At 50.1% G+C, this 12835-nt stretch overlaps 4 protein-coding genes across 4 annotated transcripts; 2 read left to right on the top strand and 2 right to left on the bottom strand.

The window, feature by feature from the left end:
• Positions 1-500: 500 nt before the first annotated feature.
• Positions 501-2193, top strand: FIESC28_01168 (uncharacterized protein; the record flags this gene model as incomplete). The annotated part of the gene is made up of 3 exons (XM_031155319.1): positions 501-674; positions 735-1987; positions 2043-2193. 3 exons carry the CDS (start codon positions 501-503, stop codon positions 2191-2193), a joined length of 1578 nt encoding a protein of 525 aa, XP_031020486.1.
• Positions 2194-2741: 548 nt separating this feature from the next.
• Positions 2742-3489, bottom strand: FIESC28_01167 (uncharacterized protein; the record flags this gene model as incomplete). Its single annotated transcript, XM_031155318.1, has 3 exons — positions 2742-3267; positions 3320-3363; positions 3415-3489. 3 exons carry the CDS (start codon positions 3487-3489, stop codon positions 2742-2744), a joined length of 645 nt encoding a protein of 214 aa, XP_031020485.1.
• Positions 3490-3730: 241 nt separating this feature from the next.
• FIESC28_01166 (uncharacterized protein) lies at positions 3731-6485 on the top strand (the record flags this gene model as incomplete). Its single annotated transcript, XM_031155317.1, has 2 exons — positions 3731-3995; positions 4045-6485. 2 exons carry the CDS (start codon positions 3731-3733, stop codon positions 6483-6485), a joined length of 2706 nt encoding a protein of 901 aa, XP_031020484.1.
• A 712-nt stretch (positions 6486-7197) lies between these two features.
• Positions 7198-10821, bottom strand: FIESC28_01165 (uncharacterized protein; the record flags this gene model as incomplete). Its single annotated transcript, XM_031155316.1, has 1 exon — positions 7198-10821. One exon carries the CDS (start codon positions 10819-10821, stop codon positions 7198-7200), a length of 3624 nt encoding a protein of 1207 aa, XP_031020483.1.
• Between the last annotated feature and the right edge of the window lie 2014 nt (positions 10822-12835).

The following is a 12835-nucleotide window of genomic DNA, read 5'->3' as shown; positions in this document are numbered from 1 at the left end:
TGTTTAAGAGTCCTCGGTTAGTCGGGGTACTTTCGGCATAAGTTCTTACAACGCAACTTTGGTGATAACTTACAACCGGGATTGAATGCCGTGTAAGTTATAAAACGAGATACAGAGACAACTTGAGATTTGAGCATTACTCATTGTATTTCCAACATCTCAATTTCATATGCATACTTAAGAAGCTGTTTGACGAACCTCGAACGGCTTTGCATCGGGTTTCCAAGTTATCGATATCATAACTGCTGACCAATAAGCTTTCGTCTAAAAACCACAGCCGAAGCCGGCCGTTATGACGAAGCTGGATGCCTGAGGCTTGTCCGTCCATGGAAAAGTTCGAGATAGGTCTCGAAAAAAAGAGAATCACGAGCTATTCCGCTATTGCTATTCGCTTGTGACGGTTCCCTCTCCTCTCCGTTACCCTCTTTTTTCCCCTTCACTTTAACTTTTGCATTTCTTTGTATGATTTCTTAGAGTCAGATGAATTGCTGCAGTTCAAGATGAACCCTAGCTTGATATCAAAGGCCGCCGGTCCCGCGCGAGTCCTGGCGCAAAATGCTCCCAAGATTCAATGTTTAAGCAAAGGTGCCCAGCTTCATACTGCGGCGTGGCATGTCGGTTCTCGAGATCGACCGTCTCTTAGGAAGGGTACTCAATCTCCCTCTGCGAAGCGGGTGAGTAATTAGCCTCAAGTACCAATTGATAAAAAATCGACTTGTTCTGATGCCGTATAGTCGTTCCATGCTACAAATGCCGTTCAGTCAAAGGACCCTTACGGAGCTCTTGGTGTTAGCAAGACCGCAAGCGCTGGCGAGATTAAGAAGGCATACTACGGCCTAGCGAAAAAGTACCATCCCGATACGAATAAGGATCCTCAAGCCAAGGACAAGTTCGCCGATATCCAGTCCGCCTACGAGATTCTTTCCGACCCCAAGAAGCGCGAGCAGTTTGACCAATTCGGCGCCGCTGGCTTCGACCCCAGCGGAGGAGGTGCCCCCGGAGGTGGTGGTGGTTTCGGCGGAGGACATCCATTCTCTGGCTTCGGTGGATTTGGTGGACAAGGAGGCTTCGGAGGCTTCGGTGGTCAGGGTGGATTCGGAGCCGGAGTCAACTTCGAGGATATCTTTTCAGCATTCACCGGACAGCAAGGTTTCGGCCGCCGAGGACGACAGCAGGCTTATCAGCAGGAGATCCTGGTCGGCGACAACATTGAAGTCCAAGCTACGATCAGCTTTATGGAAGCGGCTAAGGGAACGAGCAAGACGATTTCAATCACACCCCTCAGCACTTGCGGCACATGCAAGGGTAACGGCTTGAAGACTGGCACATCGAGGAGTGCATGTAGCGCTTGTGATGGATCTGGTACCCGGGTACACTTTATGCAGGGAGGTTTTCAAATGGCGTCGACCTGCGGAACTTGCGACGGTACTGGTACGGTTATCCCCAAGGGCTCCGAGTGTAAGCCTTGTTCAGGAAACGGTGTTGTGAGGGAGAGGAAGACGATCACAGTGGATATCCCTGCTGGTATCGAGGACGGCATGCGACTCCGAGTTGACGGCGCTGGTGACGCAGCTGCCACTGGTCGGGCCGCTGAGCCCAACGCTCGTAGCCAGAACGGAGACCTATACGTCTTTGTGCGTGTCGCCAAGGACCCCAAGTTCCGACGAGACGGTTCCAACATCCTATACACAGCCAATATTCCTCTCACAACCGCTTTGTTGGGTGGTCATGCAGAGATTCCAACTCTGGATGGAACAGTTAACGTTAAGGTTGCTACTGGCACCAACACTGGTGATAAGATCACCCTACCTGGTATGGGTATGAAGCGCCTCGGTTCCCGACGTGGCGGCAATGGCGACCTCAGGGTCGAGTACCGGGTTTCAATGCCCAAATACTTGAGTGCCAACCAGCGAACTATTGTCGAGGTGCTTGCCGACGAGATGGGCGATAAGACAGCTAAGCGAGTGATGGGCGTTGGTTCTTCAAGGTAAGAAGTTATATCATACAAGATCATAGTGATCGATGTACTAACCGCCTTCAAGGGACCCAAACGACCCTGAATCGCATAAAGATGAGGGCTTCCTCAAGTCACTCTGGCATACCCTGACCAACAACCCCGCTCACCAAAAGATGAACGAGGATGGAAGCCAGAACGACGGCTCAAAGAAGCCTGACGACAACGATAAGAGATAAGAGATATTTCGCTCATGAATTGTATCATATACTTGGGAGAATTATCAACATTAGAGGAACGGAAGAAGCGCATTTGTTGGTGTTCAAAAGGTTATTATTATTTGTTGTATGGCGTCGGTGGAGGGTTATGACAGCCCAACTACTACTCATGTTGATCTGCCACAGCATCAGATCTGTTGTATACTAATCCTGTAGTATAGAAAGAGGGGGCTGGGAAGCTCCAACGAGGCCACTCTCCTCATCATTTTTGTAGTCAAATCACTGTATGGTACATATGCGCTCTATATGAACGATGCTACGAATATAGATAGAATGCAATCTTACGATGGCGATGGAACGTCACGCTCATAGCACCTACCTTTGGTCGGCAATGACCGCTTCGGCGTGGTTGAGGTGCAAACCTCGGTGGAAACTTGTCTGACTTGATTAGAGTCTAAACCGCTCATCGTTATTAATTAACTCACATACCAGCACAACATTGTGTAGTGTATCCGTGTCCCTTTCATGCTGTCATCAAAGTAAACTCCGTCGTGCATCTCACCATGCTCTTAACCGATAGGCTTGAGCTTCTTCTTCTTTTTCTTGTCGCCGCCCTGCCCTTTCTGGAACGATCGCCAACTGCTAATCCGCTCATCCCGAGTGGACTCCCAATCCTGTTCATGTTGTCGCTTGCGCTTGCGCTCCTCCAATTCGGCATCAGTACGTCGCTGCTCACGACCTTCCTCTTGAAGTTGGGCCTTCATCTGTCGACGTCTCCGATGTTCGGCATCAATCAGCACGTCTCTGGCCTTGACGCGCCACATCTTTCGGAAGTCTTCTGTCTTGAGCTCTTCGCTATCCGGCGTCCATTTGTTCTCACGCATAAGCAACATACGCGCATCTGCGATGGCCTCATCTAGTCGTTCGCGGTGCTTCTCGTCCATGAGCTCGGTCTGAGCTTTCTTTAGTCGATCAAAAGCATCGGGGGCTAAGGGGTTCTTTGTCTTATCGGGATGGATGAGTAGTGACTTTTTGCGGTATGTGATCTTGATGTCAGAATCGGGAACACCGGGCTGCAAATCGAGAACAGCGTATCTATAAAAGTGTCAGAGCAGAGTCTCGAGATGGGCTTATAATGTCGACGTACGCATCAAGTCGAAAAGCTTTCAAAATGCGGTCGATCTCAGCATCCTGTAGATCATTAGTAGGAGTCATGATGGAACATGATTATCGCAAACCGACCTTATCAAATTCCTTGGCTTCGAGCTCAAGGGCGTCTAGCGCATCCTTATCTTCCTTTGAGTCTTTGCTGGCCATTTTTGGATCGTTGGGGGTGTTTGAGAACCTTGCGAAGTCGGAATGATGAAAGAACAAGGTTGAAGCTGAAGGCAAGTATCCAATACGGTAGGTTTAGGAAGGACGACGCTAAAGTGGTTGGACCCACTTACCTGCCCCGCGAGATAAGATAACAGAAAAAAATATTGGACAGAGCTACTGTCAGTTATACAATCCCGACTCTACATACCTACATAATTCTTCATACAAATATCGCGTTACGATGCCTAAACGCGGCGCATCACCAACCCCTTCGGAGGGTGAGATTGATATCTTTGGATCTCTTTACCCCGGAGAGGGCGACAACGAGAATGGCGACAACGGCGGCGATGCGGACTTCGACTTCGATGGCTTTCTGAATGGCCCAGAACCGGGCAATGATGACACCGATGAGGCCTTTATTGCCTTGCAGCAGGCTGCTTCTTTCCGAAAAGCTTCCAACTTGAAGGGTAGAACGGTCAAGAAGGGTGGTGGTTTCCAAGCAATGGGTAAGGAAGCCAATGGTGTGAAGCAAGAGTCTTTACTAACTACTCCCAGGTCTGAACAGCAATCTCCTGAAAGCCATCACACGAAAGGGTTTCTCCGTTCCTACGCCGATTCAGCGAAAGGCTATCCCCTTGATTCTCGACAGAAAGGATTTGGTGGGTATGGCCAGAACAGGTTCAGGAAAAACTGCCGCCTTCGTTATTCCTATGATCGAGAAGTTGCGCGCCCACAGCGCTAGGTTCGGAACACGAGCGCTTATCCTCTCACCATCTCGAGAACTTGCGATTCAGACTTTGAAGGTTGTTAAGGAGTTTAGCCGTGGAACCGACCTGAAGTGTGTTCTGTTGGTTGGTGGTGACAGTCTGGAAGAGCAGTTCGGATTCATGGCCGCCAATCCCGATATTGTGATCGCAACACCCGGTCGATTCCTCCACTTGAAGGTCGAGATGGCCCTAGACTTGTCATCTATCAAATATGTGGTTTTTGATGAGGCCGATCGCCTTTTCGAGATGGGTTTCGCAGCGCAATTGACTGAGATTCTACATGCGCTACCGCCTTCGAGACAAAGTTTGCTCTTCTCTGCTACACTACCTGCCTCTTTGGTCGAATTCGCTCGCGCTGGTCTGCAAGACCCCAGTCTTGTGCGTCTTGATGCCGAGCAGAAGGTTTCCCCCGACCTCGAGAGCGCTTTCTTCTCTGTCAAGGGTGGTGAAAAGGAGGGCTCGTTGCTGCACATCCTCCACGACGTGATTCAGATGCCGGTCGGTCCTCCAGAGGGTGCAAAGGAGGATTCTGAGAAGGGATCGAAGAAGAGAAAGCGTGGTGCCGATGGTCCTGGCGGCAAGCCAACAAAGCATTCTACCATTATTTTCACAGCTACCAAGCATCACGTTGAGTACCTCGCAAACCTGCTCCTATACGCTGGTTTTGCGGTCTCTTATGTCTACGGATCGCTCGATCAGACTGCCAGACGAGCTCAAGTCGAGGATTTCCGGAGGGGCAAGACAAATATTCTTGTTGTCACTGATGTTGCTGCACGTGGTATTGATATTCCAGTTCTTGCCAATGTCATCAACTTTGACTTTCCTCCCCAGCCAAAGGTCTTTGTGCACAGAGTTGGTCGTACCGCTCGTGCTGGTCAACGGGGTTGGAGTTACAGTCTAGTGAGAGATACAGATGCGCCTTATCTAATCGATCTTCAGCTCTTCTTGGGTAAGAAGCTTGTTGTGGGTCAAGAGACGAAGAACCCATCTTTCTCCGAAGATGTAGTAGTTGGCGCCCTTAAACGAGATCCTGTTGAAGGTCAAGTGGAGTGGTTCAACAAGGCCTTGTACGAGAATGAGGATGTTTCTGCACTACGCGGAGTCGCCATCAAGGCTGAGAAGCTCTATTTGAGGACAAGAAATTCGGCCGCCAGCCAAAGTGCAAAGCGCTCAAAAGAATTGGTCGGATCTCAAGGATGGTCGCAGCTTCATCCGCTATTTGGAGAAGACGTCGATGGAGCCGAGCAAGCGAGAGTTGATATGTTGGCTAGAATCAGCGGTTTCAGACCCCAAGAAACCATCTTCGAAATCGGCGGACGCCGTGATAAGGGCACCACCGAAGCTGCTGAGGTGATGAAGCAATTAAGAAAGAGAATTACACCACGACGACAGGTTCAATCAAAGGAAGAGGACGACTCTGACGGAATTGATAATGATATAGCAGAAGGTGCCAAAGCAGTCGCCGGTTCTGACGAGGATGAGGAGGAAGAAGAGGAAGTGGAAGAAATGGATGTCGACGAGGATTCAGACGATGGCTTGGAGGTCACTGTTTCCAACGCGAACTCCAAGAAGGGGAAAACAGACTGGCGAGACCCAGAACTTTTCATGTCTTATACACCTCGAACATTCAATGCTGCCGAGGAGCGTGGCTATGGTGTTTCTACAGGTGGCAATGATTCTTCCAACTTCGTTGAGGCTGCTCGTGGCGTGACCATGGACCTCACCAACGACGAGAACGCCAAGAGCTTCGGCGAGCCCACACGTTCCAAGATGCGCTGGGACAAGAAGGGTAAGAAGTACGTTTCTCGAGAGAACGACGACGATGGCTCCAAGGGCGCAAAGATGATTCGTGGCGAGAGTGGTGTCAAGATCGCAGCCAGTTTCCAAAGTGGTCGTTTCGACAAGTGGAAGCGCGCCAACCGTCTCGGCAAGCTTCCTCACGTCGGCGAGCAAGTGCGTCCTGGTGCTACCAGCCATGTCGCCAACCTTCCCTCAGGAGTGCGTTACAAGCACAAGCAAGAGAGGGCACCCAAGGAGGCGGACAAGTACCGCGACGACTTCGAGGTCCGCAAGAAGCGTGTCAACGAGGCGAGAGAGAAGCGTGTGGGACGATTCAGAGATGGTATGGGCAGCAACAAGGAACTCAAGGGCAGAGACGATATCCGCAAGGGAAGAATCGAGAAGGAGAAGAAGAGGCTCAAGAACGCTCGACCAGCCAAGAAGAAGTAATTTCAGAGATGAAGTGGCATTTGTGCATGGCGTTGGGTCAATATATAGAGAAAAGAATTCAATTTGTTCTAGCAAGCCTCCTGTCGTCATTCAAATTAGTCCTGGGATGTGCTTCTCGTTTCTCCCAAGCATAGAATCAGCAGAACTTAATGGTTGTTTCATTCATTGTCAATACTAGATCAGTGGCCCAGCAGTAGGGTGTCCAGTTCAGGGGGCAAGACTAGTCACTTTTCATATCATCACAGGGAAGCATCGTATCAAACATTTAGCAAGGTCAAAATGATTACTACGTGTAGTAATATAGCACATAATTGTTCTCCAAACTCCAATGCTATCGCCAATCCCCTTCCAATCCACGAAACGCCAACCTCTAAAATGGTTAACTTCGCCAGGAAGCATATCTCAAAAACAAGTTCCTCGCTAACAGACAGACCAGCCAATACATGCCAAAATGCACAATGTCTAGTTCAGAGACAAGACAATTAAAAGCAAAGAGAAATTAGAGCGGTTCCTTAACGCTTCTCTCAAGGTAGAGTAGTTTCCAAGGGTTCATGTGCGTAACAAGTACGAAGCATGGGGTATCATTTGGAGTTCTTGGTAGGAAAGGTCCGATGACGATCATAGATCCGCCGGATAAAGGTTGTATGCGGATGATAAAACGATGAAAAAAGCAGAGTCATAAAGTCGTAAATTCGGGATAGCTTCAGTCAGCTTATCCGTCGGTAATATCGAGATTATCAAGCCACATGCCGATGGCATCATGAAGCGGGTTTCGTGATCCACCATTTCTGGCATGGTTTGTCTCCAAGTGTCGCTTCTCACGAATGTCGATGACTTCGCGGATACTGTCTTCAAGTGCTGAAAGAACGACTGTCTTGCACTGGACACGAGGTATCTCGAGGGGTGCTGGGGCCAAAGCTGGAGTAGCGGGAGCTGTGATAGATAGCGGCTCCTCAGCCTCAGTGCTCATGTGAGCATCACTGTGTGTTTGAGAGGATGCCAGAGAATGATCCTTGCTGGTATCTTGGCTCAAGCTGATGACTCTTTCAACGGCATCAGTCAAGGTCTCGTCAGGGCGCAAGACAGGCTCTTCGATCCATTCCTCCTCCAGCTGGGTTTCGTAAGGAAGAATCGAAGGAGTAAGGAGTCCTCCATAAGAGGTTGAAAGACCAGGTGGGCCAGTAAGAGGTCGGTGATCAGCAGGCGCCCGTGGTTTAACCAATCGACGATATCGAAGTCGAGTGATTGAGTTGGTAGTTGTATCGGCAATCATAACACTGCTGATATCCACCCATCGCTCATTAAGGTCACCCAGAATGGGGTAGGCAGGAGGGGGGGTGGGTTCAGCTTGAAGAGATGCTTTGATCTGATCAATAAGGTCGTCCTGGGGAGGAATAGCCTGGAGGGCAAAATCTGGGTGGTAACGATTAAGCCAGCCAGCAGCGTTCAGGGGAAGATCGCCATCAATGCATAAGCGTGACGCTTGTTCAAATGACTCGAGTCCGTTTGGAATTCCAGGAGTAGACAAGTACCCACTGCTTGAAGGCGAGCTGATAGCAGACTCAAAGGACGTCATATAATCGGGGAAAGAGATGTCGACGTCAATGATACCATCGTCGGCATTGATAGAAGTCTTGACAGGCGATTCGAAAGCACCAGTAGGATCCGGTGTTCTGTCAGGACGGATCGAAGGTTCCCGGCTATGGCCTTTGCATTCTCTTGGTGTGCCGCTTCCTCGAAGGGCATCAGTAGAAAGGCGTGCCGATGATGTTGGTGCGTTTGTGTCTTCCCCCAGTGTTGCCTCTTCCACCATCTGAGACAGCTTATCCGTTCTGTGGAACGAAGCCTTTGCTGGTGACTTGGGATCATATCCACTGTATGTACTATAAGAGGTCGAATCACGGCGTCGAGTGCTCCAAAGGCCACTAATGACGCTCCCCCAGCGCGAACTTTGGCTTCTAGAGTCGTTGCTGGTGTTGCTCATCGCGCCTGTGCTTTCACCTCGCTTCAAAGAGCGCTTCAGATCGTCAGTAGCGACACTTCCGCTGCTGCTAGGGCGAGGTCTTCTTTGCGACTCCACTCTTTGAGCTGTTGAGAAATGCGGGATGGTTGTCTCAGGCATGATAGTTGTGGTTGTCGCTGCACTGCTCTTTCTGCTCACCATATCGTTGCCAAACATAGCAAAGTTTGAGGGTCGGATAGAGGCTGCATCTGAAACACGCCTTTCATGATTTCTATCCATGGTCAGGTGAGCTAGCTGTGCAGGAACAGCCGAGGCTCTAGCGCTTTGGCTTGTCGTTCTTGAGTGGGAAGCTCGACGGAGCCCTGTGCGACGATTGATCTTGCGACGAAGGGACTCCTCCCGTAGAACAGGAATGACGAAGGTCGGGGGCGAGTTGGAATAAGTCCCCACCGATGTCGAAGTGCTAGGTCGGTGAGCGCGAGGCATAGGAAACTGTGAATTGGCAGGCAGGAAAGCAGACAAAAGAAAAACGAGGCGGCGAGCTACCATCTTGTCGTCGGAAACGACAATTGTTCGCGCCGGTAGTGACAAGTCTTCCTCGTTACGGTTCTTCTGCTGAAGATAGAGCCTTCTACGATACGAAGGGGGGCATAGAGCCTGCAGCCAATCTGTGTGGGTGGAGAGGAACCCGGTAAGTAGGTTGTAAAAGAACTGATTCTGCTGATCTGTTCCGGAAACCCATTTGGACGTCCAGCGTGCCTCATCACGCCAAATTCCCCAACGTCCTTGGCCAGTTACAACTCTTGCTGCACTCAGTCCCATAACAATTCTGTGTCTGGCGGCGTCAACTTCTCCAGCAATGTTTGTGTCATCTGCAAGACAGTTAGGCCAAAGGTGAACAAGCTTAGTAGTGCTCTTCGGAGGCTTAATCCGAGGCATTTCATGTCGTCTTTGCTCGGAGAATGAGGGAGCTCGGCCGGTCTGTGAAGATGTTGGAACCGGTCCAACAGTAGGTCCTGGAACGGGTCCAGGTGAAGCGAGATCGACCTGTCTGAGCATTGTTGCGAGTATTGTGGCAACCACAGACTGAAGATGGGTTAGCGTCCTCATGATGATATCCCAGTGCCGAGTAAGTGAATCGATTCTATCTTCCATATCGGCTGTGTAGGTTGGTTCTGCTGCTTCTCCAGATCCGACCATAGTCCATCCTGAAGGTCGAGCTGAGCTAAAGGACGATGGGAAGAAGTTCTCCTGATCGTTATAGGAGCTTGATTCTCGTTGACCGGATTTGGATTGGGCCGTGGACATGCGATTTGAGGTGGTGTTTGCAGCAGGCAGTTGAACTACCAAGACCACAGCATACATGGGAGTTCGCCGTTGCTTGACCTGGGGTTTCTTCTTCTTGGGTACAGATTCGTCGCTTGTCGTAGGAAATGGAAAGCCAGTGTTGTCATCTGCCCAGTTATTCGAAGGCGAGACATTGGTTTCTAGGTCGTCTAAGGGGAGGTTGACGGGAAACAGGCGTGTTATCAGAACTTTCTTCTTTTCTACTGAGCGAGAAGTAGGGGCCTGCATAGGAGCTGTGCCATTTGTGGGAGAAAAGGCTTGTGAGGAGAAGGACTGAGACAGTCGGCTGGACCGAGCACTGGAGCGTCCAATGGAGCTTCTGCCATCGCCAATAATGCTGCTGGTGGGATCAGCAGGGCGTGACTCACTTGGTACAACGTGAACTTTGGTGGATGTTCCCTTGTAAGACGACAGCTCGGAGTTCCCAAAGATGCAGCTGGAGAAGGTCGCAAGTTCCTCACGATACTCGCGAGCTGCTTTCTGTCCGTCTGACTCGACTTGGCTATCTCTGCGTCCCTGCAGTGAAGCTCGGCGATCAAAAGCGCCTTGTCGAGGTGAAGGTTGTGGTCCTTCGGGTTGAATTACTAGAGGGCGTGATATACCGCCAAGACTGCTTTTGCGCTGCGAGATTGATGATCGACGAAGCTCTGGCGAAGGAGGCCCACGCTCCGTAGGTGATAGTGGAGGAGCGGGGTGGCTATCAAAGAGAAGGGAGGCATTAGAAGGGCCCAGGGCATCCTGCATTATGATAACGCGAACATCGCGAACATCCAAGTCGACATCACCGCTGTAGTCGAAGGCATTTGCCGTGGAGGTGGCAGGGGTTGTGGGAGTGGTTGATAAAGGAAACACTTGGTCATTGCGATGTTGATACAAAGCATGAGCGTCTGGAAAAAGCAAATTTCGAGTAAAGATGTCCTCCTGGACAGATTCAAGCGAGGATACGGGCCTCGAGGTCTTTGCGGTGGCCTGGGTAGGCGTGGCTGAAGGGCCGCCAGAGCCCAAGTGCAAGAGCCGGCCGAGCATGTCGGGGGGCGCACTCAGGGATTTGGGCAGCAGGTTGAACTAACAAAGGAGGCGGCCGTCGAATATTAATTACGACGGCGAGCCATAATCAAGGTGGGAAACGAAGTATGTCGAGCTGGGCGTAATCGCATAGTCACCACTGCTCGTGGCATGTGAAAGTGCAACCTCGTAAAGCAAAGTTTTGAGTTTATGCTTGAGCTCAAGCTTTACATTCGAAGCAGAGCAGAGTAGAGCAGTAAATCAGAATAGTCGAGGGGTGGAACAAAAGAGGACTAGGGAGACACTCGTCAAGCTCAAAGGAACAAAAACAAAAATCCAAGTTGGAAGCTTTGTTTGTTTGTCGTCGCAAATCCAGTCAAAGGTGGCGGCCGTCAGCGCGTACGAGAGGGTGGTGGTAAGGTGACAGTGAATAGAGAATGATGAGAAGCTGATGCCGATAGTTTCCTTTTGATTACTGAGAAAGAATTCGATACGATGCTTTGATATTCAGCACGAAATGCGGAGAGCCAAAGCCAAAGGGTTGGTTGTTTTGTTTGGTCTTTCTTTGTGAGGGGTTGATAGTTCGTGGGTGGAGGCAAACGATATGCGGTCTTTGCGTGTGATCAACAGGAGAGAGATGGGGTTCGATAGCTGCAGGAAGGACGATCGATCAAGAGGCAGTTGATGTGACGACGAAGAGACTGTGGCTGGAAATGGCTGTCGGGGTTTCTGTGTTAATGAATGTGTATAAAGACCGATCACGAGTAGGTAATAGGGAATCAATGTAAGTGGTATGTAGTAGTGTTAAGTTGAGTTGGGTTGAGTTGAGTTTGATGTTGTTGATCCAGATGCTCGGGTCAAGGCAAGGTAGTAAGTGCAAGGCAAGGAAGGTAAAAAGGCGCCAACTCGGAGCCGGGTGGCAGGCAGCCCAGTTTTGGGTGTGTGTGGCCTGTGTGTGTGTGTGCTGAGGTTTACTGGGATTAAAGGTTCCGCGGGGCCATCTAGTGGAGGTCTGTACCGCTGGCCCAGGTAGCTGTTAGTGGCGGTTGAGGGCTAGCGCTGGTGGCGGCAGGACCACGAGGTACAAGATGCCAGGTACCTCTTAGTTCGGAGCCAGGATGGAGAATGGAGATGAGATGGGGAATAGTTGAGTGGAGATTGCATGTGTATGGGTGGGTAATTTGTGTCTTTTTCTGTTTGAATTGAATTGATTTGAAGGGGATTCAGATTCAGAAAGAAATGTGGACTGAATACTTACCGAGAGAGGCAACTCAACTCATGAGCAAAGACTCAGAGAGGAATGAACTGCATCATTGGATGTTCTATGTTCTTCCCCAGAGTCTTAGATTAAGAGGGCGCTGTAAAGAATGGATGATAAGCGAAATGCCAGACATAAAACGTCTTGCAGAGCTAGAGCTATACCAAAGAGGTGTGGCTTGGAACCGAACCGAAGTCGGGGGACAGACTGACTTGGACTTGACTTTTCTCTAACACTGCAAGATAAGTGATCAACAAGATCAATCTTGGATTAGTGAGTAGATCTGGTCTGCTTTTCTTTCGGCAAACGTTGGGCAAGGTTGGCCGTTCAGAATTTAATTAAAAAAGCTATGTCCGTATATCCTGTTGCTGTAGAATCGAGTGCTTCGATGCCGATGAGCCGCAACTAGAGTCACGTAATGGAGACTTGTTCAACGGCGACAATACTCCAAGCGGCGATGTTAGGTAATTCTCGTTAATATCGACGGCGGCACTGCGGGTGGCTAAACAGCTAAATGGAGATGGGATGGAGATGGACTCTCGGCGTGTGCGATTCCATTCCACAGGAGGCACTTTTGGTCCAAGTTGATAGGCTCAGGTTGAGGCTGAGGGGCGGGCCTTTACCTGAGGTAGCTAAAACGTTTATCCTCTTTTTTCTTGTCTGCCGGCGGCTCTGCTCTCTGTTTCTGGATTGTGTCTGCCTCTTCTGTTCAAAGGGCGCGTAGAGGCACGTCTAATCAAGACAAGAGAGGGTAAAAAAAAAAAAAGAGGGTCGAGG

Source organism: Fusarium coffeatum (genome assembly GCF_003316985.1).
Source record: "Fusarium coffeatum strain FIESC_28 chromosome Unknown BRIP53273_contig_33, whole genome shotgun sequence".
Classification (NCBI taxonomy): domain Eukaryota; kingdom Fungi; phylum Ascomycota; class Sordariomycetes; order Hypocreales; family Nectriaceae; genus Fusarium; species Fusarium coffeatum.
The sequence above is the reverse complement of the archived record's forward strand: the minus strand, read 5'-3'. Positions and strand labels throughout refer to the sequence as shown.